Here is a 27517-nt window from a genome sequence, read left to right as displayed (position 1 = left end):
TTTTAACATTTTTTTTTTCACATTTTTTCCCCTTTTTTTTAGTTAGTCTTTTTTATTTTTTCTGTTAGTTTTAGGGATAAGTACGCGAATACCCGTGCCTCCACACACACGCACACCAAATAAAGATTTACACGCACACACACACACACACACGCAGACACACACTCCCCTATGGCCCGCCGGATGTTCTCGGCCGAGGAGGCATACGCCCAGCTTGCCTCCGAGTCCGAGAGTCCCAGTGAGGACGAGGATGACCCCACTTTCCTGTTGTCATCTGCGTCCTCCTCATCATCTAGCGATGATGATGAGCCCCCAAGGCGGCGGAGACGCCGCCAGGCGGAGCATGGGGACCGCCATGATAGGGACCCTGTGGCCCATCCTAGTACGAGCAGCTCTGGGGCTCGTACTAGTTTTCCGGCCCACCAGTTAAATCCACCGGAGCCCCCTGCCGGTAAACTTGTCTGGTGTACCCCAGAGCGATTTGAGCCCGTGATTCCTGATTTTGTAGGCCAACCAGGAATCCAGATTTCCACAGTGGGCTTCACTGAATACGACCACTTTAGTCTTTTTTTCAGTGACCTCTTTGTAAATCTGATGGTGAAGCAAACAAACCTGTACGCCCAACAGTTTGTTGCTCAACACCCGGGCTCCTTTTTGGCTAGGGCCGGTGGCTGGACGCCGGTCAGTGCAGCCGAGATGAGGACATTTTGGGGCCTCGTGCTGCATATGGGCTTAGTCAAGAAACCTAGTGTCAGGCACTACTGGAGTGGGGACATCCTCTACCAGACCCCACTTTACATTACAGCCATGACACGCTCCCGGTTTGAGGCCATCCGGAAATGCCTGCATTATTCTGATAATCAGGCCGGTCATCGATCACTTTGGGGCCAAATTTGTACAGGCCTATGTACCTGGAAGGGAGGTCACGGTTGATGAGTCTCTCATTGCGTTCAAGGAGAGACTTATTTTCCGCCAGTATGTTCCCTCTAAGCGGGCGAGGTATGGCGTGAAGCTGTACAAACTTTGTGAGAGTACCTCAGGGTACACTTACAAGTTTCGTGTGTACAAGGGGCGAGATTCCCGTATTCAACCCCCAGAATTTCCCCCCACTCTGGGTGTTAGCGGGAAACTTGTGTGGAACCTTATACACCCACCTGTACGTGGATAACTTTTATACTAGTATCCCCTTGTTCCAGTCCCTCGCCGCCAGATCCACGTCCGCTTGTGGGACCGCGAGGAAAAATCAACGCAGCCTCCCTGCCCACCCCCTCCAGGTACCTATCCCCAGGGGTGAGACCCGTGCCCTTACCACTGGAAACCTGTTGCTGGTCAGATATAAGGACAAGAGGGATGTCCTTGTACTGTCCAAAATTCATGGTAACGGCATCACCCCTGTCCCTGTGCGAGGTACCGCGGCAACAGTCCTCAAGACCGATTGTATCGTCGACTACAATCGGTATATGGGAGGAGTTGATCTCTCTGATCAAGTCCTCAAGCCATATAATGCCATGCGCAAAACCCGGGCATGGTACAAAAAAGTTGCGGTCTACTTGGTACAGGTTGCCTTGTATAACTCTTTTGTGCTGTCCCGGCGCGCTGGCAACACAGGGACATTCCTTCAGTTCTACGAGGCAGTCCTCAAGGCCCTGAGCTTTTCTGACCGGGAAAGAGCAGGCTGGAGTACCTCGGGTACTGGAGGCGCTCGGATCGTCCCTGGCCAACACTTTCCAGGTGTGGTCCCCCATACTGGAAAGAAGGGACGGACCCAAAAAAGGTGCAGAGTGTGTCACAGGAGGGGGATACGGAAGGACACCACTACTCAGTGTGACACGTGCCCCGATCATCCGGGCCTCTGCAGGGAGTACCACACTTCCATGGAGTACTAAATTTATATCCCAATTTAGCCACTGACAATCGGATAAAAAACTAGTTCTCAGACTTGAGACACTAAAACAAAAAAAAAATAATTCTAAAATATTATTTAGTAAAACTAAAATAAATAAAAAAAGTAGACATATTAGGTATCGCCGCATCCGTAAGAATCTGCCCTATAAAAATACCCCCCTAACTCCTCAGATGAACACGGTAAAAAAAAAAATAAACGGTGCAAAAAAAAGGTATTTTTTTTGTCACCTTACATCACAAAAATTGTAATAGCAAGCGATCAAAAAGTCATATGCCCCCCAAAATAGTGCCAATAAAACCATCCTCTCATCCCGCAAAAAATGAGCCCCTACATAAGATAATCGGCTAAAAACTTTTTTAAAAAATGACTCTTAGACTTTGGAGATACTAAATAGTTTTTTTTTTCTTTATAAAAAGATAATATACGGTAGTGTATTAGATATCGCCGCGTCCGTAAGAATCTGCTCTATAAAAATACCCCCCCAATCCCTCAGATGAACACGGTAAAAAATAAAAACGGTGCCAAAAAAGCTATTTTTTGGCAAATTTTCCATGTTAATCCGTTATTTTCCAATAACAAAGCAAGGGTTAACAGCCAAACAAAATTTAACATTTATTACCCTGATTCTGCAGTTTACAGAAACACCCCATATGTGGTCGTAGACTTCTGTATGACCAAACGGCAGGGCGCAGAAGGAAAGGAACGCCGTATGGTTTCTGGAAGGCAGATTTTGATGGCCTTTTTTTTGGCACCATGTCCCATTTGAAGCCCCCCTGATGCACCCCTAGAGTAAAAACTCCATAAAAGCGACCCCATCTAAGAAACTACACCCCTCAAGGTATTCAAAACTGATTTTACCAACGTTGTCAACCCTTTAGGTGTTCCACAAGAGTTATTGGCAAATGGAGATGAAATTTCTGAATTTCTATTTCTGGTAACCTTGCCTCACAAAAATGTAATATAGATAAACCAAAAATCATATGTACCCTAAAAATAGTCCCAACAAAACTGCCACCTTATCCCGTAGTTTCCAAAATGGGGTCACTTTTATGGAGTTTCTACTCTAGGGGTGCATCAGCGGGGCTTCAAATGGGACAGGGTGTAAATAAACCAGTCCAGCAAAATCTGCCTTCCAAAAATCATACGGCGCACCTTTCCCTCTACGCCCTACTGTGTGCCCGTACAGTAGTTTACGGCCACATATGGGGTGTTTCTGCAAACTAAAGATTCGGGGCAATAAATACAGCATTTTGTTTGGCTGTTAACCCTTGCTTTGTTACTGGAAAAACGGATTAAAATGAAATTTGAGAATTTAAATTTTTTGGAAAATTTTCCATCTCCATTTGCCAATAACTCTTGTGCAACACCTAAAGGGTTAACAAAGACTTTAAAATCAGTTTTGAATACCTTGAGGGGTGTAGTTTCTTAGATGGGGTCACTTTTATGGAGTTTCTACTCTTGCTTTGTTACTGGAAAAATCTTTTAAAATGGAAAATTTGCCAAAATTCTGAAATTTTATCTCCATTTGCCATTAACTCTTGTGGAACACCTAAAGGGTTAACGATGTTTGTAAAATCAGTTTTGAATAGCTTGAAGGGTGTAGTTTCTAGAATGGGGTCATTTATTGGTGGTTTCTATTATGTAAGCCTCACAAAGTGACTGGACCTGAACTGGTCCCTAAAAATTGGGTTGAAAAATTTCAAGATTTGCTTCTAAACTTCTAAGCCTTGTAACATCCCCAAAATATAAAATATCATTCCCAAAATTATCAAAACATGAAGTAGACATATGGGGAATGTAAAGTAATAACTATTTTTGGAGGTATTACTATGTATTATAGAAGTAGAGAAATTGAAACTTTTTACATATTTTTGGTAAATGTCGTATTTTTTTATAAATAAAAATGAATTTTTTTAACTTCATTTTACCAGTGTCATGAAGTACAATATGTGGCGAAAAAACAATCTCAGAATGGCCTGGATAAGTCAAAGCGTTTTAAAGTTATCACCACTTAAAGTGACACTGGTCAGATTTGCAAAAAATGGCCTGGTCCTTAAGGTGAAATAAGGCTGTGTCCTAAAGGGGTTAAGGGCCCTTTACACAGTCTTAGAATCCCAAAGATAATCGCTAACTAGACGCTCTTTAGTGATTATCTGGCGGTGTAAATGTGCTGCCGCCAATTATCCGATCCTTTGCGCGCACACAAAAATCGGTGTTTGCCAGAAGCAGATTGTGCTGTGTAAACATGATTTTCTGCCAACAAACAACGAGTCAGTATGGGGAAGTGCGATGTAATGGGATCTTTACTGACTGACTAAACAGCATTCATAAGAACGCTTATTCCTGATCATATGCATGTGAACGATACAGTGAATACCTATTGATAAATATTAGCTTGTATGGTCCTGTCAATGAGGCAGTATATTTTAATATCTGTTTAGTTTTTTTAATTAAGAGATACAGAAATTGGTAATGGAATCAGACCATGTCTACCCTTTGTCCTACAAGGCTTGCCAAGACTATCATATGAATGACCTTGAAGGAGGCTGTCTCTTCCTCAGTCACTACACTGTTTATGACTTGGAATGTGTGTTCTGCAAACACTAATGACGACTGTTCTGGTGAAGCTCATTGCAGGAGATCTTTCCATGAAGGTTGATACTGCTCCTTCTATTTTGAATACATTTAATATGGCATGCACCTTCATAAACTAGTTTGGGTTTCTGTCACTGCAGACTTAAATATTCAGTATGAAATATTTTTTAAATGGGTCGTCTACTCTCAGGATTGGCCATCGTTATCTGATTGTTGAGGGGCCACATCCTTGTCGATGTGGCCCCTGGCAGTTTTATGGGAATAGCTCCTGTGCCAAGAGTCAGATCCTCAGAGCTTCGTACATGGTGTAGTAGATGGGGCTTGTTACAGCATGACGCTCTCCTTTGCCCTGTGCTGTATCGCGCAGGGCAAAGGCATTTTATGGAGTTCTGGGTTCTCCAAAAGGACTGCTAGGCAGAGGATTCCGCCCAGCAGTAGGTCCGGTGATGTCACTGGTACTAATGGGTGTGCGTAGCGCTGCCCTAGCCTGTAAAACGGCTAGGGCAGCGCTAAAGCACGCCTATCAGAGCCAGTGACATCACTGGGAACACTGTTGGGTGGAAGCCTCCGCCCAGCAGTGTGTTGTTATAAGCAAAATATCCCTTTGTGCAGGGCAAGGGAGAGCATTGGAGCATGAGATCAGGGGGGCCGGAGGGGTGAAGATGGGGATATGTCCGGGTTCAGCTCTGAACCCAGACAACCTCTTTAAGCTAAAATTAGAGCCTTTAGAGCAGGGGTGCACAACCTTTTTGGTCTGGGGGCCGCATTATCACATTGCTCTATTTCAAGGGGCTGCAAAAAAAAAAGAAAAAAAAAGAAAGTTAATCAGCGCTTGTGTGCATCAGCCTACTACCCCAGGCAATGCAAAGTGAATGGGGAGGAATGATCGCTACCACAGTCATTGCTCCCTCATTAAGTTCTATTGATTATCGGTAGCCCATCCCTGATTACACGGGGAGATGCGCTGACGATAATCATACATCTTTCATCCTGATAAAACATGCAAATCAGCCGATAAACGAGTGATTCCTTGATTATCAGCTGATCGGGGCATAATTATACAGGAATGAGCGCTCCTATGAAGACTTGTTCCCAGTAATTGTCCCGAATATCGTGCAGTGTAATGATTTTTGACACATTCCTGCAGCATAGCCTTGAAACAGAAGATTCATACTTACCTGCTCCCTGCCGCTGTCTCCATCTTCTGGTCCCCGCGCTGTTCACATCCGGCTGACTTTGGACATAGTCACATGCTCCTCTCCATCCAATGACTGGCTTCAGTGGTGATGTGGCCACAAGCAGTGTTTTGCCACTGAAGTCAGTCATTTGCTGGAGACGTGCTCCGGGACCGGAAGATGGAGACAGCGAGACAATAACAAGTAAGCACTTTTGTTTCACCGCAGAGGACGGCGCTTACTGGTTATTTTTTGCGGCTCGGATGCGGACCCATTCACTTCAATGGGGCCGCAAAAGATGCAGACAGCACTCCGTGTGCTGTCCGCATCCGTTACTCCGTTCCACAAAATGCCAAACACAAGTGGCTGGTATCCGTGTTTTGCAGACCGCTAAACACAGCACGGTCGTGTGTATGGGGCCCTACTAGTGGAAAACGCACTTATTGGTTAACCCTATAATGACCAGGCCTGAAAAGGCCTTAATGACCAGTCACTTTTTTGTGGTTTAGCGCACGGGTTTCAAACACTTGTAACTTTTTTATTTGTTGGACTACCAAAATAACTTGCAGCTTTTTATTATATTATTATATTTTTTTGTTTTATATTAGTTTATTTTATATTTTTTGTACAGGAAACTGTACAAATTTTTTAAAAGTCATTTTTATTCAAACTATAGCTCATTCTTTAAATATACAAATTATTATAATTAGTTCCCTATTTTGTTTTGGATCGTTTTATTATATAATATGTATAGTTTCATGTGAATGGGGTGATAATCATTTTCTTTTATGTATTTTATGTATTTTTTTTCTTTTTTTAACTTATTTTTAAAAAGATTTCTGATACAAAAAGACCTTTGGGGGACACTGACTTTTTTTATTTTGCACATTTAACTTTTTTTTCTTTATATATATATATATATATATATATATATATATATATATATATATATATATAATTTTTTATAATCACTTTATTACTTATTTTTAAAATATATTTTTGCCACATATATCCCCCAAGAGGTCATAAAAATGCCATTGGGGGACAGTGAACAATTTTATTTTATTTTGTTGTTTTACATTATTTGTTAAAATTCTTTTTTATATATATATTTTTGTATGTTAAAAAGACCTCTGAGGGACACTGACTTTTTTTTTGTACTTTTTCCCTTTTTATTTGTATTTTTTTATTTTATTGTGTTTTCAAATGTATTTCTTTTTTTACTTTAAAAATAAAAATAAAAAAAATAAATAAAAAATATATATATATATAGCTAGGTCCATATATATTTGGAGAGACAACATTTTTCTTACATTACCACAATGGATTCTGAACAAAGCATTTCAGATGCAGTTGAAGTTCAGACTTTCAGCTTTAATTCAGTCGGTTGAACAAAATGATTGCATAAAAATATGAGGAATTAAAGCATTTTTTCAACTCAATCCCTTCATATCAGGAGCTCAAAAGTAATTGGACAAATTAAATAATTGTAAATAAAATGTTAATTTCTAATACTTGGTTGAATACCCTTTGTTGGCATTGGCTGCCTGAAGTCTTGAACTCATGAACATCACTAGACGCTGTGTTTCCTCCTTTTTAATGCTCTGCCAGGCCTTTACTGCGGTGGTTTTCAGTTGCTGTTTGTGTGTGGGCCTTTCTGTCTGAAGTTTAGTCTTTAACAAGTGAAATGCATGCTGTATTTGGTTCAATAAACTCCTGGGTTGGTTTGGCTTTATGTTTTGGGTCATTGTCCATCTGTATTATGAAACGTCGACCAATCAGTTTGGCTGGATTTGAGCACACAGTATGTCTCTGAAAACCCCAGAATTCATCCGGCTGCTTCTGTCCTGTGCCACATCATCAATAAACACTAGGGACCCAGTGCCACTGGCAGCCATGCATGCCCAAGCCATCACACTGCCTCTGCCATGTTTTACAAATGATGTGATATGCTTTGGATCATAAGCTGTACCATGCCTTCACCATACTTTTTTCTTTCCATCATTCTGGTAGAGGTTGATCTTGGTTTCATCTGTCCAAAGAATGTTCTTCCAGAAGTGTGCTGGTTTTTTAAGATGTTTTTTTTTTTAGCAAAGTCCAATCTAGCCTTCTTATTCTTGAGGCTTATGAGTGGCTTGCACCGTGCAGTGAACCCTCTGTATTTACTTTCATGCAGTCTTCTCTTTATGGTAGATTTTGATATTGATACGCCTATATCCTGGAGAGTGTTATTCACTTGGTTGGCTGTTGTGAAGGGTTTTCTCTTCACCATAGTAATTATCCTGCGATCATCCACCACTGTTGTCTTCCGTGGGCGTCCAGGTCTTTTTGCATTGTTGAGGTCACCAGTGCTTTCTTTCTCAGGATGTACCAAACTGTAGATTTTGCCACTCCTAATAGTGTAGAAAATTCTCGGATGTTTTTTTTCTGTTTTCGCAGATGAAGGATGGCTTGGAGAGCTTCTTTTACCACATGTTTACTTTTCATCAAAATCTTCAAAATGCAAGCACCAGACCTCAAATCAACTCCAGGCCTTTTATGAGCTTAATTGAGAATTAAATAATAAAGGAATTGCCCACATCTGCCCATGAAACAGCCTTTGAGTCAATTGTCCAATTACTTTTGGTCCCTTTAAAAACAGGTTGCCACATGTAAAGAAGCTGAAACTCCTAAACCCTTCATCCAATCCAATCCAATGTTTTAGTAAACAGGTAAAAAAAACTAAATTTGTGTCAGTGCCCAAATATATAAGGACCTAACTGTATATATATATATATATATATATATATATATATATAGTAAGGGATCGCTGTACATGGGGGGTCATTCTCACAGGAATCGTCATCCACCACAGCTTTCGGGGCCAAACATTGCATTTATTGGGACATTTTTCATACACGGAACAGTCCAGTTAATAATCACTGGTTGTGGTGAGGTTCCCACATACATAAAAACAAAACAAATACCTGCCCGGCTGGGCTCTCACTACACCTGTTACGTGGCCCTGACTCAGCTACAGAACCCTGTTCACACATGGAACCCATATGCGGCTTTTTCTCCGCCCGTAGTTCCCCAGCCTCTCCGGCTGTAATCAGTCCCGTACCTGTATGGGGAAGTGTGGCCCAACAGTCCTCCCGACTCTGGCCTTGTGACCCTTGAATCCCGGCGTCACAGCGTTCCCCAAACTTTGGGCTGTCACAGTACCCTGGTCTCTTAGCCTGGCGAGCTGAGACCACGCACAGAGCCTCTGCTCTGGGTCTCTGTATCTCACAGCGTATATATCTCTCTAGACTGACCTACTCTGAGGCGCTTTATGGCAGCCTGATTACAGCAGGCCTCACCTGCGATCACCTCAGGTAGAAAGGAAAACCTGTACTGGAAGGGTGTGGACTGGCAACTCCGTCTACCAAGCCTAGCCACCAGTCCAAGTAAAATCCAGCCCAGAAAATGTATACAAAAATGCCTCAGCAAACTATGCTTTGCTGAGACTACTACCACTCTCTGGATTTTATCTGTCTCACCCATCTGAGGTACCTGAAGTGGGACAACATGCCTTCCAGCACTGATCACATTACCACAATATATATATATATATATATATATATATATATATATTTGCCACATAATTTGTCCCCAAAAGGTCCAAGAAAGACCTTGGATGACAGACTTTTTTTGTACTATTTTCACTGTAACTGGAGCATCCAAAGGAGCCCCAGTTACAGGGTAAACCAGGCTGCTGGGTGGGGAAGGGGGTCTTTGTACAAGGCAGAGCCAACCAGGGTCTACTGACCCTGCTCCTCTGCCCCTAAGACACCCGGCGATCACATCATCGCTGGGTTTAAACTGCAGAGTGCTCCTTGAGGAGAAGTGCTGATAAACTGCGCCTGCCTTCTCCTCGGCTCCCCCACTCTCACTAATAGCCGGGGACCCGTTCTGCTCCAGACTCCGGCTACAGTGCAGGAGTGGTCATCCTTCGCTGTGGGGCGCTCCAGGAAGAGCTGTGTTTCTGTCCAGCAGGATGGGGGCCGCAAACCATGGCTCTGGGGGCTGCATGCAGCCCGCGGGCCACAGGTCGTGCACCTCTGCTTTAGAGTAATCATGCAGGGACAAAGTTGTCCTTTAAACATATAGAGGGGAATTTATCATTCCCCCCCATGCCACTTTTCTGGTGTAAAAAATGTTGCAAACTCGGTTGCAAACCTTTACCTTAATTTCTGCAGTTTTCTGCTGTAGAATTCTGTTTAGGCGCGTGTACTGCTGGAGGATGCACCGAATTTATAACAAGGCTTATACCTGCATCTTCTAGCAGTGCAGGGGATATAATAGACTGGGGTCTATGATAAACCTCCCCCATGGTGTGTGGTCACATTGCTGACTAGTTTCATCCCTAACCACAAAAATTTTAGTTCAGTCCTAATTCAGTCCTAATGGGGCACAATTTTTATCGCCTATACAAAAGGTGTAATAACCAGACCTTTTGTGGTTCGGCTGAACCAAACTTGATTACCAAACAACCATATACTAATTACGGTCCAGAAGAATAACAATGTAATGTGGCCATAGTATGGATGATAGCAATTAGCCGTATCCAGGCTGGAATTTTATATAATATATACTTCTTGAATACGACCTGACGGGTACAATGCCTGGTACGTCTGATCCTGCTCAGCAAAAGTATACATTTCTTATATAAATCAGTTGAGCTGCTCATGTGCAAGTAACGATTTTATTATTATGTACATTAGGTGTTGGGTGCACCTTAGTTCCAACACTGTGTCTCGCTTGCCACTCCTCCCTCCCCTTGATTGGCAGAGCCAGCTGTGCCACCTGGCCCTGTAATCCTATGCCTGCACTGTAGCTTACACTATCAATGCTTGTGCAGTACATCCTCTTCTGCTTCTCGGGCAACACAGATGACTACTGTGCATGCGGCAATACTGTAAGTCATGGCGCAGGTGTGAGATTACACAGTCTGACGAGATGCCGGTCTCATTTAATCAAGGGGAGTGGCGTTTGAGAAAGAGTGTTGGTGCTACGGTGCACCGAGGAGCTTAGGCCCACCCCTTAGTGCACCAAACACCTCATCTGCATAATAATACAAACTTTAATTGCACATGAATGGTGCAACCTATTTACATAAGAAATGTATGCTGTTAATCAGCAGTATCAACCTTACCAGGTATTGTGCTTGGTTTAATATGGTTGATAAATTCTCTTTAACCAGTTCACAACTGGGCCATTTACTGGATCCAAACCAGGAGTGGAAGCTACGCAGAGGAAATGTTTTGGACTACAGATACTGATGTAAAATACTGCTGTGGGAAAGTTGCAAAAGGGGACATTTTCTGACGGCCGTAATGCGGCTACATTTTTGCATCCATATCACTGCCGCAAGTATAGGTCCAACTGCAAAAATAGTTTATTAGACCAGCAGAGAGGCTGTTGGTTGATTGAGGCCGTAGTCCTCACTTTTTTTGCACTGGATATCTGCCCATACTAACCCCTAGGGTTCGGCCACATGTAGTGAGTTTGCTGTGGATTTTCTGCAGGGAAAAAGCCGCATGGGATCTTCCAAACTATGTGCAGATTGCAGAAAATGTCCACAGTATGAGGATGGGATTGTGAATATCTCAGTTTACTGCTACTGCTGTTTCTGTTGCATGTGGCTATGGGTGGCTGTACACTTAGTCTGAATACTGCCATACTTGTAAAATGTGACTATATAGCTGTGTGCTAATGTGTAGTGATGAGCAGCATAGGCAATATTCGCTTTTTCGACATTTCACGAATTTCTGACCTTATATTCGCCATAAATTCGCAACTTCTAGAATTTGTGATCTCCAGTCATTTTTTTCTTGATTGCGAAAAGCGGCAATGTAATATGCGCGTATTGCGGGATTGAGAAAAACAGACAGCAAATTACTTTTTTTTTTTTTTTTCAAAGAAGAAAGACAAAGACACTAATCCCTATCACAGCACAGTAATTCCTATCATACTACCTAGCACCCTGCACTGGAACCTATAAGCTACACTATATCACGATCTAACCTACACTGACTATTTCCCACTAACTATCTGTATTATATATATGAGCTAACTATCTAATGTAACATAGTAACATAGTATATAAGGCCGAAAAAAGACATTTGTCCATCCAGTTCGGCCTGTTATCCTGCAAGTTGATCCAGAGGAAGGCAAAAAAAAACCTGTGAGGTAGAAGCCAATTTTTCCCACTTTAGGGGGAAAAAAATTACTTCCCGACTCCAATCAGGCAATCAGAATAACTCCCTGGATCAACGACCCCTCTCTAGTAGCTATAGCCTGTAATATTATTACGCTCCAGAAATACATCCAGGCCCCTCTTGAACTCTTTTAGTGAACTCACCATCACCACCTCCTCAGGCAGAGAGTTCCATAGTCTCACTGCTCTTACCGTAAAGAATCCTTTTCTATGTTTGTGTACAAACCTTCTTTCCTCCAGACGCAGAGGATGTCCCCTCGTCACAGTCACAGTCCTGGGGATAAATAGCTGATGGGATAGATCTCTGTACTGACCCCTGATATATTTATACATAGTAATTAGATCTCCCCTCAGTCGTCTTTTTTCTAAAGTGAATAACCCTAATGTTGATAATCTTTCAGGGTACTGTAGTTGCCCCATTCCAGTTATTACTTTAGTTGCCCTCCTCTGGACCCTCTCCAGCTCTGCTATGTCTGCCTTGTTTACAGGAGCCCAGAACTGTACACAGTACTCCATGTGTGGTCTGACTAGTGATTTGTAAAGTGGTAGGACTATGTTCTTATCACGGGCATCTATGCCTCTTTTGATGCAACCCATTATCTTATTTGCCTTGGCAGCAGCTGCCTGACCCTGGTTTCTACAGCTTAGTTTGCTGTTTATTAAAATTCCTAATGTAATTGAATAAGGATCCAGATGCAAAGCACAGAGCACAACAATGTCACTGCTGTCTCTCTCAGAACTGCAAAAAACAGCAGAAAATGGCTGCTGGGGAGTTTCCTATATAGTAAGAGGTAGGAAACTTTCCTATTGGTTGCTAGGGATGTTGCTAAGCTCAGACAAAGATATTGCAGCCTTCTCATTGGCCCACAAGCAAGAAGCAGTGAGGGTACGGATGAAAAAAAATCTAGAATATTCGCGATTCCGAAGATATAGCACTATATTCTAGATCTTCGCGAATTCTCGAAGTGCCGATATTCGCGATAAAAATTTGCGATTACAATATTCGCGATCAACACTACTATGGAAGATGAATGTATACATTTACAAACTGTGCGGTCTGACCAATGCTACTATATAAAGACTTACATTTGACCAGTTTCCCCTTTGCTGTGCAGAAATAACACATTCCATTCTACAGAAAGGGCAAGAGGGCAGCCAAAGGGCATTAGAGAAACTGGGTAAAGCGCACCGCTTTTAGGAACAGAATATGATCTGCTGTGATTGATCGCGTGGGAGCTCTAAATCCCACACACAGGCCGCCCCCTGAGGTCATGGGAGGACGCTGGGCACATGGCTTACTGCCAAAAGGCCACAGTTTATTGTGATTTTGAGTGGCAATTGTGTTTGTTGAGGGAAGTGTTGGATTTAAATATATATGTATATATGCCCTTACATATATGCATATATATTGGCCCTTTTGCATGGGCCGGTCCAGGTGGTATGGGTGTATACATAGAGATGTATGTATGCCCCCTTGTCAGCATACATATCTATGTATAATATATATATATATATATATATATATATATATGCAGGTGGGTTTATTGCTGCCCATTTATGCCCCAGAATTATATTGTGTATATATATATGCATGTAGATGTGCCCCAAACATCTATATGGATGTATATACCTAAATGTGGCCCAGTATATGGATCTGTCCAGGTTGTGTGTATGTCTATGCATGTATACCTAAGTGCCCCCAGGTTGTGTGGGTATATATGTATATACTGTATATATACTGATATGATCCCCAGGTTGAGTAATGTATATATATATACATCAGCCTAGTTCTGTTTAGGGATTGTTATGACGTAGGCGTGTGTGGTGCTATGGTGTGGCTTCTGGGGGATGCTCTCATTTACACCTTGGGCAGGAAGTCCTTTGATTCCTTTGTCTGTATAGATCCTGAGCCTCAGGTGGCCAACTGGCAGTTCAAGCATTCCGTCACACGCCCACGATGATGTCATCACCCTCCTGTTGAAGGGGGAGGGGGGCTGCTTTTGGGCTTATATTAGCCCTAGCCAGGACAAAGGGGCGCTCTCTTGGAACTGGACTACAAACATAGACACATGGGAACAGCTCCCTGAAGGAGGAGAGGCAGAGTCCCACATGCCCCTGGGGATGGCTGAGTAACCCTTTCCCTCCAGCATTCCCTAATACCCCTGCCCTGATTTACCCCTATTCACCCCTGGCCTGCATTGGGTTAACCCTAACCCCTGCATTTAACCCCTTTTTCCTTATACCACCGATACATAACCCCTGCATTAACCCCTGCTCCACCAACCATCCCCTAACCCCAGCTGCTGAACTCCTGCAGTCAGTATTTACCCCTGCTGCTGACCTCCTGCAGCATTAACCTCAGCCCTGTCTGCCTCTGCCCATATCCTTAACTCCTGCATTCCCTGTGTGTAGCCCCAGCATACCCTTGCTGGGCTGTATTAACCCTTGATATCCTAGTCCCCTGCCCTATCACTGCTCCCCTTTCTTGCATTACCCCTTTTACCCCTGCTGTACCCCTGTAACCCTGTGTCTGTGGCCTGCATTAACCCCTGCAGTGCCACCGTTAACCCTTCGTTTATAGGGATAGTTTAGAGCCAGGTTGGGTGGGCTGCTAATGAATGTATGTAAGTGTATTGTATAGATAGTGTGTGGGGTGGAATTGGGAATTGTCTAGTGTAGTTAGGTTTGTATTGTGTTTACTGTAGTGTTATTGCTGTACTGTGGTGTGTGCGTCTATATGTATATATATTTATAACCATTGATCTATAAATATATATAGATATAGCGTATAATTAGACTTGTATTATTGTATTGTATAATAAATACTTTATTATTCATATACAGCGTATAGTGTTTTTAGTAGTCGCCGCCGTAGTATAGTAGTAAGTCGCACGTAGTGTAGTTCAGCGGAGTGTATAGGTAACAGAGGTAGTTAGCTAGTTAACATAGTTAGTTATAATTTAGGCACAAATAGGTGGAGTCATCACTAGACGATTCACGCCTATTTATGAATATTAATTATTGAGATTTGCATAAATATCAATAATTAATATCCCCTCTAACATTCAATTAGCTACAGAGTATAGCTAGGTATATATATTTTAGGCATAAATAGGCAGAGTCATCACTAGATGATTCACGCCTATTTATGAATATTAATTATTGAGATTTGCATAAATATCAATAATTAATATCCCCCGTAACAGTGTTCAACTACAATGCAGCATCCAATAATCTAGAAAATGCTGATTCCCATACAAATAGTTGGTGGGATAAGAACATTTCCCAGCAGGTGGGATCACGTTCTGATGTCATGCAGCTCTCCATCGTACTCATTTACTCAGTCATTATGCATGCAATGAGCATTTCTGGTTTGATCATATAGGAAAGGAAGAAACTGAGGACACTGCGGATGAAGTGGCGTGGCTGAAAAATGACTCACTAGAGAGTCTGAAAGAGGGACTGCCAAGAGCTTCTATTATAATGGCACTTAGACTAATGGCCAATACTCAAGCTTGTTCAGGGCCCACAATCTAAGGTGTCACATGAAAGATGCATTTGCTTGTTCTTCAGGTCAATAAAAGCGCCTTCATATGGGGCACTTATAGGGAATGAGCCTTCATGCAAATGTACACCCCCGATAATTATCCCAATCCTTGGCCCCTGTGAAAGAGCTCGGCTGACAGCTGTCTCCATACAAATTAAAGGGGTTGTCCAAGTTATTTTTAGTGATGACCTATCCTCGGCGGCGGTGCTCACAGTCTCATCTGCAGCAGCGTGCAAGTGTAATTACACCTAAACGAGATGGCTCTGTAATATACACTCACCTAAAGAATTATTAGGAACACCTGTTCTATTTCTCATTAATGCAATTATCTAGTCAACCAATCACATGGCAGTTGCTTCAATGCATTTAGGGGGGTGCTCCTGGTCAAGACAATCTCCTGAACTCCAAACTGAATGTCAGAATGGGAAAGAAAGGTGATTTAAGCAATTTTGAGCGTGGCATGGTTGTTGGTGCCAGACGGGCCGGTCTGAGTATTTCACAATCTGCTCAGTTACTGGGATTTTCACACACAACCATTTATAGGGTTTACAAAGAAGGGTGTGAAAAGGGAAAAACATCCAGTATGCGGCAGTCCTGTGGGCAAAAATGCCTTGTGGATGCTAGAGGTCAGAGGAGAATGGGCCGACTGATTCAAGCTGATAGAAGAGCAACGTTGACTGAAATAACCACTCGTTACAACCGAGGTATGCAGCAAAGCATTTGTGAAGCCACAACACGCACAACCTTGAGGCGGATGGGCTACAACAGCAGAAGACCCCACCGGGTACCACTCATCTCCACTACAAATAGGAAAAAGAGGCTACAATTTGCACAAGCTCACCAAAATTGGACTGTTGAAGACTGGAAAAATGTTGCCTGGTCTTAAGAGTCTCGATTTCTGTTGAGACATTCAAATGGTAGAGTCCGAATTTGGCGTAAACAGAATGAGAACATGTATCCATCATGCCTTGTTACCACTGTGCAGGCTGGTGGTGGTGGTGTAATGGTGTGGGGGATGTTTTCTGGGCACAGTTTAGGCCCCTTAGTGCCAATTGGGCATCGTTTAAATGCCACGGGCTACCTGAGCATTGTTTCTGACCATGTCCATCCCTTCATGACCACCATGTACCCATCCTCTGATGGCTACTTCCAGCAGGATAATGCACCATGTCACAAAGCTCGAATCATTTCAAATTGGTTTCTTGAACATGACAATGAGTTCGCTGTACTAAAATGGCCCCCACAGTCACCAGATCTCAACCCAATAGAGCATCTTTGGGATGTGGTGGAACGGGAGCTTCGTGCCCTGGATGTGCATCCCTCAAATCTCCATCAACTGCAAGATGCTATCCTATCAATATGGGCCAACATTTCTAAAGAATGCTATCAGCACCTTGTTGAATCAATGCCACGTAGAATTAAGGCAGTTCTGAAGGCAAAAGGGGGTCCAACACTGTATTAGTATGGTGTTCCTAATAATTCTTTAGGTGAGTGTATACCTGTATTGGAACGAGCCATCCCATTGTAATGAATAAGAAGGCTTAGGTGTAGTTACGCCTGCTCACCACTGCGGATGCGACTGTGAGCAGGTCAACAATGAAGAGGAGGCAGCGCTGGCACAGGCGTGCGCCCTCTCTTCAAACAGCTGATCTGTGGGGGTGCAGGGTGTCGGACCCCTGCCGATCTGATATTGATGACCTATCCTGAGGATAAAAATTCAAATAGTAGATGACGGCAGCATATTCTTCCAAAAGTTTCTTTATTAGTGGTTAGTCCATGAAAAATGTACAAAGAGGCTAATAAAAGCTGCAACATTTCGACTACGCAGTAGTCTTTGTCATGCATAGTATGAAGTGTCCCCCCCCCCCCCATGTCTTATATAGGGCATATCGTGACACCCACATTTTGGTAAACCAATCAAATCATATCATTAACATTCACAATTTCCCAGCTTGAAACACTACCAATAGGAAATCCTCAAACTGTGATTACCATAACAGTTCACCTATACGTAGTGGTGATACTGAGAGCAACGCCCAATGGACACCTCACCTTATGCACCGTATTACAGCCTGGCATTTTAAATTTATCAATGCGCATGCACAAGAGCGCAAATCCCCTCCCTGTTAGTTCACAATCCTATTGGAGCTCCGTCATCTAGTCCTCTCTAAGGCTTCTTTCTGGTCGCAGCCTGCCCCGCGCTCCTCCCCGGAATATTCCGGTCACGTGATCACATCACATTACACCAACTGTGTAAAACTGCATGTTAGGTGTCTATTGCCGTATGTTTCCTTTAATCATGTTACCACAGTTGCAACAACCCAAATAGGGAAAGTTGCAATTTTTACGTTGGACAAGATATATCTGCCTATCTACCTGTGTGCCTCCTATATCTGCTTTTACCAGGCGATCTCTCAAATTTGCCTTCTTCTTATAAGCCATCAAAGGAGGTACCCCAAATTCTTGTATTGAGGGTAGTCCTTTGTACAGAATATGCCACTCTTTTTTTCAATATACTATCTATAACCTTATTCTAATATATGTACATGTTTTTATGTATTTGCTCCTGATGAAGGGGTTTGCACACCCTGAAACGCGTTGAGCTGTATGTCCACATTAAAGAAGCCAAAGTCTTTATTAATAATACTGAAGTGAAGCCTTTCCTTCCACACTGGGCAACTATCAGCATTTGAGATTCTACAGGCGATCCTGGCTTGGGGGGTTGTTGGTCCTCTCTGGTGTCTTGAGTTTATCCAGCGGGCCACCCCCCTGTGAAGTGAGTTATCCTATTTTATTATTATTATTATTTTTCATCATACACCTAGCACGTTCGTCTACCACAGTTTATATACAACAATCTAATGTGATTTTTGGACACCAGCGAACCTCACAGTTGTGGATTCAATTAGGGGGTTAATCGCCTGGTTTACCAATACCCATAATAGTTGGGTTACCTTCTTCACGCTTGTCACCTCGCAGCACTAAACCGCCAGCCAATTATTCTGCTGGCTTATCTGATTCATACCTGAACTACTTTGGGATTTGGCGCTTCTAATTGGGGGTCTACCTTTTTGACTAGTCTTGTTTTGGTCCACTGGTTCCCAGTGAACCTTATTAGACTAATACAGTCACCACCACTCACCTTCTTCTACACGCTGATCTCTTTCAGCGTAGCCACCCCTTTTAGCTGCCTTTCCCCTTTCTTGAATTTACTACCTTGCTTCTTCACCCCCTTTTTTTTCCTACCATCCATCCACTGGCGCCTCCAGTTTTATCCCATCTCTTGGAGTCCTCCACTAGATTGGATTAACCCTCGCTTTTTTTTCCTTTCTCTATACATATTTTTTGGATTTGGACAGGTACAATGGAGGAATTTAATGACTTCCATTGTCACCTGAACTTGGGTACATCGGGATTACAATTTACTAAAACTGTATCAGAAAATGAACTACAATTTTTGGATGTAAAGGTTTATGTTGAAGATGGATGTATTAAAACAGATTTGTATCAAAAACCCACAGACAAAAACAATTTGTTGGAATATAATAGTAATCATCCACGTAGGATGGTGCAATCCCTCCCACTACTACACGTGCAGATCGAGAGAGGTGATATACATGATCCAGAGCCCCTGTAGTATGATCTAGATTGGGGAAACAACTATGGAGATCAGGGAAAGAATCAACAAACACAAAAGTACGATCAGAAAAGGTATGCTAGACAAACCAGTAGCTAAACACTTCATTGAATGTCGCCATTCGATCAATCAATTGAGATTCGGGGTCATTGACTCTGTGGGATTTTTGAGAAGAGAGGCGATAGGGAAATGATACTTAGGAAGAAGGAATTGAAATGGATATTTACATTGAAGTCACTGCAGCCATTTGGATTGAATTCAATGTAAGTGGTATAGAATAGAATGTCTTACGTCAGTATTGGTTTTAGGCTATAGGTATGTTGTTGTTTTTAACTTGGTTTTAATTTCTATTCTCTTTTTCTCTCCTTTGTTCACAGTTGGAGAACATACGGCAATGGACTCCTAATATGTATAGTTTTACACAGTTGGCGATCTATAAATTAAAACATTATGATATATAATAATGCAAAATACCTATAGCGATATGACATACGTTTGTGACTTAAAATTGTGGGTTTATGTCTATTTAGCTTTAGTCCCTCCATTGGTAAGTTTGAATTTGTAACTGAATATAGTTGGAGTCTCCTAGGCAACGTGATGCTTTTTAGACTGGAGGCTGTCTCTTGCTGGTTGTGTGCATGTGATGTGATCACATGACCGCAATATTCCGGGGAGGAGCGCGGGGCAGGCTGCGATCGCGGCTAAGTGCAGGTGATTGATTAAGCCGGACCACAAAGAAGCCTTAGGGAGGACTAGATGACGGAGCTCCGATAGGATTGTGAACTAACAGGGAGGGGATTTGCGCTCTTGTGCATGCGCATTGATTAATTTAAAATGCCAAGCTGTAATACGGTGCATAAGGTGAGGTGTCCATTGGGCGTTGCTCTCAGTATCACCACTACGTATAGGTGAACGGTGATGGTATTCATAGTTTGAGGATTTCCTATTGGTAGTGTTTCAAGCTGGGAAATTGTGAATGTTAATGATATGATTTGATTGGTTTACCAAAATGTGGGTGTCACGATATGCCCTATATAAGACATGATGGGGGGGGGGGGGGGGGGGGGGGACACTTCATACTGTGCATGACAAAGACTACTGCGTAGTCGCACCGTTGCAGCTTTTATTAGCCTCTTTGTACATTTTTCATGGACTAACCACTAATAAAGAAACTTTTGGAAAAATATGCTGCCGTCATCTACTATTTGAATTTCTATTAATGGACTTGAGTGGATCGGGGGTCATAGACGGGCTGTTGCATGCCTTCCAATGAGGTGAAGGTGCTGCTCTACAAGCTGTTGACTATCCTGAAGATAGGTCATCAATAAAAATAACTTAGACAACCTCTTTAATACTCAGCCAGTGTTGTGAATGGGAGAAATCTGCTGTCAGACACCTCTGGTGGGCAAACCTATCTGCCTGCAAATAGAAGGATCAGCATGTTGAAATCCAACATGTTCAATCCTTCTCTCCTTCCTCTGCCATTGGGAGGCCCCCATAAACATTAGATGGTCAGTTTCAGCGGGTTCAGTCCACACACACCTTATCCAGGCATCAGCAACCTCAAGCTGTTCTGAAACTACAATTCCCAGAATGCTTCATTCACTTGGGAGTTACAAGAACAGCTGAGCATGCTGGTAGTTTCCTGCTGACAAACTACCATAAACATTTTTTCCGTATGATACAGTTACTGGCATAAGAAGTAAAGCAATTTAGGCTACTTTCACACCTGCGTTCGGTGCGGATCCGTCTTGTATCTGCACAGACGGATCCACACCAATAATGCAAACGTTTGTATCTGTTCAGAACGGATCCGTTTGCATTATTCTTTTTAAAAAAAAGTCTAAGTCAAAACTGATCCGTCCTGACTTACATTGAAAGTCAATGGGGGACGGATCCGTTTTCAATAGCACCATATTGTGTCAGTGAAAATGGATCCGTCCCCATTGACTTGCATTGTAAGTCAGGACGGATCCATTTGGCTCCGTCTGATCAGGTGGACACAAAAGCGTTTTGGTGTCCGCCTCCAGAGCGGAATGGAGGCGCAACGGGGCCAAACTGATGCATTCTGAACGAATCCTTATGCATTCAGAATGCATTGGGGGTGAACTGATCCGTTTTGGGCCGCATGCGAGAGCCCTGAAACGGATCTCACAAGCGGACCCAGAAACGCCAGTGTGAAAGTAGCCTAAATGTGATCCTAGGTTTATGACATGGCCGACTTAAAGGGGTTGTCCAACCCCTAAAGACAGGCAATCAATATCTGACTGGCAGGGGTCCAACACCCAAGTTGATCAAATGTTCTGCAGTGAATGGGAGCTGCGCTGAAGTAACCAGCTCTGTCCACTACACAATGGATGGAGCTGTGTAGGTCCAGCACTGACTTCCAGCGCAGAAGCTACCGCAGAAAAGCTGATTGTTGGGGGTGCAGGGTGTCAGATTCCCACCAATCGGATATTGATGGCCTATCGTGAGGAGAAGTTACACTGTACATCTGAAATTCCAGATACTACTACCATCGTCAAGTTTTTGCCTCCCTCTTAGTTCCTTCTGTCATTCCTTATTTTCTTTGTTTCCTTTTCCAAGCAACGTACAGTCAGGTCCATAAATATTGGGACATCGACACAATTCTAAAATGTTTGACTCTATACACCACCACAATGGATTTCAAATGAAACTAACAGGATGTGCTTTACCTGCAGATTGTCAGCTTTAATTTGAGGGTATTTACATCCAAATCAGGTGAACGGTGTAGGAATTAAAGCACTTTGCATATGTGCCTCCCACTTGTTAAGAAACCAAAAATAATGGGACAGAATAATAATCCTAAATCAAACTTTCACTTTTTAATACTTGGTTGCAAATCCTTTGCAGTCAATTCCAGCCTGAAGTCTGGAACGCATAGACATCACCAGATGCTGGGTTTCATCCCTGGTGATGCTCTGCCAGGCCTCTACTGCAACTGTCTTCAGTTCTTGCTTGTTCTTGGAAGATTTTCCCTTTAGTTTTGTCTTCAGCACGTGAAATGCATGCTCAATCGGATTCAGGTCAGGTGATTGACTTGGCCATTGCATAACATTCCACTTCTTTCCCTTAAAAAACTCTTTGGTTGCTTTTGCAGTATGCTTTGGGTCATTGTCCATCTGCACTGTGAAGTGCCGTCCAATAAGTTCTGAAGTATTTAGCTGAATATGAGCAGATAATATTGTCCGAAACACTTCAGAATTCATCCTGCTGCTTTTGTCAGCAGTCACATCATCAATAAATACAAGAGAACCAGTTCCATTGGCAGCGATACATGCCCACGCCATGACACTACCACCACCATGCTTCACTGATGAGGTGGTATGCTTAGGATCATGAGCAGTTCCTTTCCTTCTCCATACTCTTCTCTTCCCATCACTCTGGTACAAGTTGATCTTGGTCTCATCTGTCCTTAGGATGTTGTTCCAGAACTGTGAAGGCTTTTTTAGATGTCGTTTGGCAAACTCTAATCTGGCCTTCCCGTTTTTGAGGCTCACCAATCATTTAAATCTTGTGGTGAACCCTCTGTATTCACTCTGGTGAAGTCTTCTCTTGATTGTTGACTTTGACACACATACACCTACCTCCTGAAGAGTGTTCTTGATCTGGCCAACTGTTGTGAAGGGTGTTTTCTTCACCAGGGAAAGAATTCTTCGGTCATCCACCACAGTTGTTTTCCGGGGTCTTTTGGTGTTGCTGAGCTCACCGGTGCGTTCCTTCTTTTTAAGAATGTTCCAAACTGTTGTTTTGGCCATGCCTAATGTTTTTGCTATCTCTCTGATGGGTTTGTTTTGTCTTTTCAGCCTAATGATGGCTTGCTTCACTGATGGTGACAGCTCTTTGGATCTCATCTTGAGAGTTGACAGCAACAGATTCCAAATACAAATAGCACACTCTGGACCTTTTATCTGCTCATTGTAATTGAGATAATGAGGGAATAACACACACCTGACCATGGAACAGCTGAGAAGCCAATTGTCCCATTACTTTTGGTCCCTTAACAAGTGGGAGGCACATATGCAAACTGTTGTAATTCCTACACCGTTCACCTGATTTGGATGTAAATACCCTCAAATTAAAGCTGACAGTCTGCAGTTAAAGAACATCTTGTTTGTTTCATTTCAAATCCATTGTGGTGGTGTATAGAGGCAAAAATGTTAGAATTGTGTCGATGTCCCAATATTTATGGACCTGACTGTATATCATAGTCTACAGCTATAGTGACTATGGGAAATATTGGAGCTATACAACACCCTAGTTCAGGGATCAGCAACCTTCGGCACTCCAGCTACTGTAAAACAACAACTCCCAGCATGCAAACTTTCTTGGCTGTGCCTGTAACTCCCATAGAAGTGAAAGGAGGATTCTGGGAGTTGTAGTTTCAGAACAGCTGGAGTGCCGGAGGTTGCCGATTCCCGCCCTGATTGATATAAGATGCATTGTACTGGATTAAAGCTTGGTATCTGTACTTTCTGGTGCAACCCTTATCCTTAAAAAAAAAATAAAAGATGATTATGCTAAAGAGTAAAACCATGCAGTGAATAACGTAAATTTTATTAAATACATTAGATATGCGCAAACCGATTCATACAAATAAAATTTGTTCAAAAATTAGCCTTCTTAAAGGGGTTCTCTGGGATTTTCATACTGAGCGCCTAGCTGCAGGATAAGTCAATCTCCCATCAGCGGGCATCTGACTCCCTGATCAGCCTTAGAGCTCATGAACACAAACGTTGCCCGTGTTGCAGGAAGCAAATTGCGGATCCGCAAAACACGGATGCAGGTTGTGTGCATTCCGCATTTTGCATAACGGAATGTCCGGCCTATATGCCCTATCCTTGTCCGTAATACGGACACTGTTTTTTTGCGGAATGGCCATGCAGACACGGAATGCACAGCGTTTGTTTTATGCAGATCGACTGAAGTGAACGGATCCGTATACTGGCCGCAAAAAAAAAAAGTTTGTGTGCATAAGCCCTTATGAAGAAGCTGTGGCGCTCTGTGAGCATTTAGGCCTATTCCTAGGTCATGTGATATCATGTTCATCAGTCGTATGGCCTAGGGAGGCACAGCTCAGGCCCATCCGACGGACGGCGCTGTGCATGGTAAACTGTGAGGAGGCCACAGCACACAGAGCTCCAGTAAGTGCTGCCACTTCCTCAAACAGCTGATCGGAAGGGTGTCGGGAGTCAGACCCCCGTCAATCTTATATTGATGACCTATCCTAACAATAGGTCATCAATATAAAAATCCAGGAAAACCCTTTTAAGCAAAAAGGGGTTGACCCTGCTGCTCAAGACACTACCCCCTTCACCAGATATCTTTCCTGGCCTGCCGATCTCGTGACTGCGCTGTTGCTCCGAATAGCAGTTCAAGCACAGAGGCTCTGCTTCTGCTACCAGGACCTGTCAGTCAAGGGGGAGCGGGAAAAAAAAGAAAGTCTCCTGCGCAGCAGGGCCAGCCTCTCACTGCTGGAGAAGGCGGATTTTTTTAAAACAAATTCGATTCATGCGAAGCAATTCGTTAATCTCTATATATTATACTATAGTACATCCAATGCCAAAAACAATCAAAAAGTTAATTAAGGGTTAAAATAGTGGGTGGCACGAGCTTCCACCTTTCGTAGGGGATTGCAAGCTGTTCTCTCGTTCTGGCGAGAGCTCTGCATGGGCATTCGTGGAACCCTTTATAGGCATTTCATGCTTCTGTCTCCAGAATTGGGCAGTACAGTATTGAGATTTCCTCTGCAGACCGTTATAATGGCTTGGGTTCCAGAAGCCATTAAGGAAAAGTCTCCCTTGGGGTTCAAATACAGTAGGTTTCCTTACATCCCAACAGACAAATTGAAAACAGCAGGAGTAGCGAGCCCAGCGTTCACCATGTACAAGCGCACAACCGGAGCACTGGTGGACGGCATCATCTTGAGTTCCAGCGCGGATTACTGGTGATGTTCACATGGGTCTCTGCAGCCTCTTTCAGGACTTTGAGCACCATCTCGTTCTGACTCCGCAGCTCGGCCATCCTAACCGGGTTTTCCCTAATTTCTTTCTGTAACATGGACAACAAGAAAGCGAGTAAAAATTAAGATTTATTTCAAAGGCTGATGTGCTGGTATACAGTCGTGACCACAGCAGCCAATCACGGTCATCAGCGGTCTACTGAGGTGCATGGGACATCACTGCTCCAGCCAATCACTGACATCAGTGCTGGACTGCTGAGGACAGCGGGTGGCATCAGCGGTGACGTGTACCAGCACATCACCACTGCAGTGTGTAAACAAGCAGCGACAGAAAGAACGGGTGTTGCCTCCATTACTGCACTGAGACTATCTGAGTGCTAACATTCCGGTAGCACTGTACCAAATTCCTTAGGTCTTTAACGTTAGAGGTATTCCCAGCTGGATATTCACACATACACCACAAAGGCACCGGTCTTGGGAATGGGGACTGCTGGCATCCCAAAGTTGGTCCATTTTTTGGGGACCTGCACTTTTCAGATATTTATGGGCTACGGATCCCTCATGAACAACCAAATGGCAACATCCTGTTAAAGGGGTATAATATTGATGACCTACATCAGATCGACAAGGGTCTGACTCCCAGCACCCCCCAACAATCAGCTGTTCGAAGGGGTCACAGTGCTCGTGCTGCATCCCTCAAAGTGTAAAGGCCTGGGCCACTCATACAGGTTATACTTACCTCGCTCCCTGGCACCTGATGCCCGCACGGCTGCCACTGCATCTCAGCGTTGAACGGATAAAAACATCCGAATGGGGGGTGCGGGGGTGTTGGAGACAGACATTGGGGGCAGCCAATAGTAGGCCGCAACGGGAACGAGCCTCCCTAGTAGCATCGCGGGTGACGCTGGGGAGGCTCATCCCCATCACAGCCCGCTATTGACCGACACCCCCCCCCCCCCACAGGTTTTGAGCCGCATGATGGGGACATGCAACGGCGGCCATGCAGGCTTCACGAGAGATGTGGGTGCCACGGAGCGAGGTAAGTATTAGCTGAATGAGGGGCCCTGGCATTTTAGGTGTTGGATAACCCCTCTCATTGCGCACCATCTCCCTGGTAGCAGCTCAACCCCCTTTAACCAGCTGAGTGGTGGGGGTGCCGGAAGTCAGACCTAATCTCAGGATAGGTCATCAATACCGCTGCACGGCCCCTTAAGTCGGTACATGTTTCACTAGTATTTTTTCAGTTCTGACAAAGACTGGCGGAATAAAAGGAAAATAAAAGACCGGAGGTCTCCCCAAGTGATTGGGGTACACCCGACAAAAAGGGATCCCTGGAAATACAAGTATGGTGACGGACGTACAAGCACTGCGGTCTAATCCTACAGCTGTGATGTCATGTCCGCGGTGACATCACCTACACAGCACTGGGGAAAAAGGACTTCTGGAGAGCATGGGTTAAATATGGCTAGGGCAGAGATACAATAAACCCCTGGCTTATTCCCATTAGCAGGGTGCCATGCCAGCAGTAACAGGCAGGGGATATGCCACAGGGGCACCCCGCACTGGTGGGGCCCTTACCGTCCGCATGTCTAACAACTGGTCCTGCTTCGGTGCGATATACGCCCACAGTAAGCAGCCGAGCCCCGTCCAGCCAGCGATCGCCAGAGAGCCCACCACTATCCGGTACGCAGCCGACATGACAGGCAAGGACGGTGGGACAGACACAGCTTGTTATGAAACCAGGCCGCGCTCACTCCATTGGTGCAGCAGAGCGGAGAAGGCGGGGCTTAATACGCCACCTGACCGGATAGGGAGGGACAAGTGTATGAGGCGCGTGGAGAATCATCGATGCGTCTTTGGGGGGGGGGGGGCTTATAAAAGGCAGTGGTGTCTGCTGGGATAATAACTGAGTGTATGGGCTCCTGGGAGGTTTGGCCAAACAGAAAGAAAGAGGGACAATATGTGTGGTGCTAGGCCACGCCTCTAACTCCGCCCAAAACAATTATACATACCCACTCCTATGCCCCCTTTGTGGCAGCGGGCAGTAGTAATGCCCACATTCTGCCCCTCACATAAGTTATACCCAGAAGTGCCCCCTTCAGAGTAGTAATGCTCATATTGTGCCCCTCACTGTAGTTATGTCACTTTCTGCCCTCTTCACAGTAGTTCTGCCTTGATATGTGCCCCCCTCACGGTGGTCGCACCAGATATGTGACCCCTTCAGAGGAAGTGGAAAAAAAAACCTGTAAATACGCCCACACATTAAGAATGCCTTGTAGGTACCCGACACAGTTATGCTCACATAGTGACCCCACACAGTAGTTATGCCCCCTTCGTACCCACTCATAGTAAGAATTCCCTGTAGGTGCCCCCAGTAGTTATGCCCCCATACAGTAGTTATACTTCCTTCGTGCCCCATCACAGTAGTTATGT

General features: G+C 43.8%; 1 protein-coding gene across 1 annotated transcript; it reads right to left on the bottom strand.

The window, feature by feature from the left end:
- Positions 1–23660: 23660 nt before the first annotated feature.
- LOC120993910 (ubiquinol-cytochrome-c reductase complex assembly factor 3-like) lies at positions 23661–26882 on the bottom strand. Its single transcript, XM_040422376.1, has 2 exons — positions 26663–26882; positions 23661–25173 (listed from the first exon to the last, which is right to left on the bottom strand). Exons 1-2 carry the CDS (start codon positions 26780–26782, stop codon positions 25042–25044), a joined length of 252 nt encoding a protein of 83 aa, XP_040278310.1. The 5' UTR covers positions 26783–26882; the 3' UTR covers positions 23661–25041.
- Positions 26883–27517: the final 635 nt, after the last annotated feature.

This window comes from Bufo bufo, chromosome 3 (genome assembly GCF_905171765.1).
Source record: "Bufo bufo chromosome 3, aBufBuf1.1, whole genome shotgun sequence".
Classification (NCBI taxonomy): Eukaryota; Metazoa; Chordata; class Amphibia; order Anura; family Bufonidae; genus Bufo; species Bufo bufo.
The sequence above is the reverse complement of the archived record's forward strand: the minus strand, read 5'-3'. Positions and strand labels throughout refer to the sequence as shown.

Excerpts from the sequence above, each read along its gene's own strand:
- LOC120993910 (XM_040422376.1), bottom strand. The coding sequence starts at position 26,782 with ATGTCGGCTGCGTACCGGATAGTGGTGGGCTCTCTGGCGATCGCTGGC. Across the intron at positions 25,174-26,662 it reads AGTTGTTAGACATGCGGACG|AAAGAAATTAGGGAAAACCC; the intron begins GTAAGGGCCCCA and ends TCCATGTTACAG.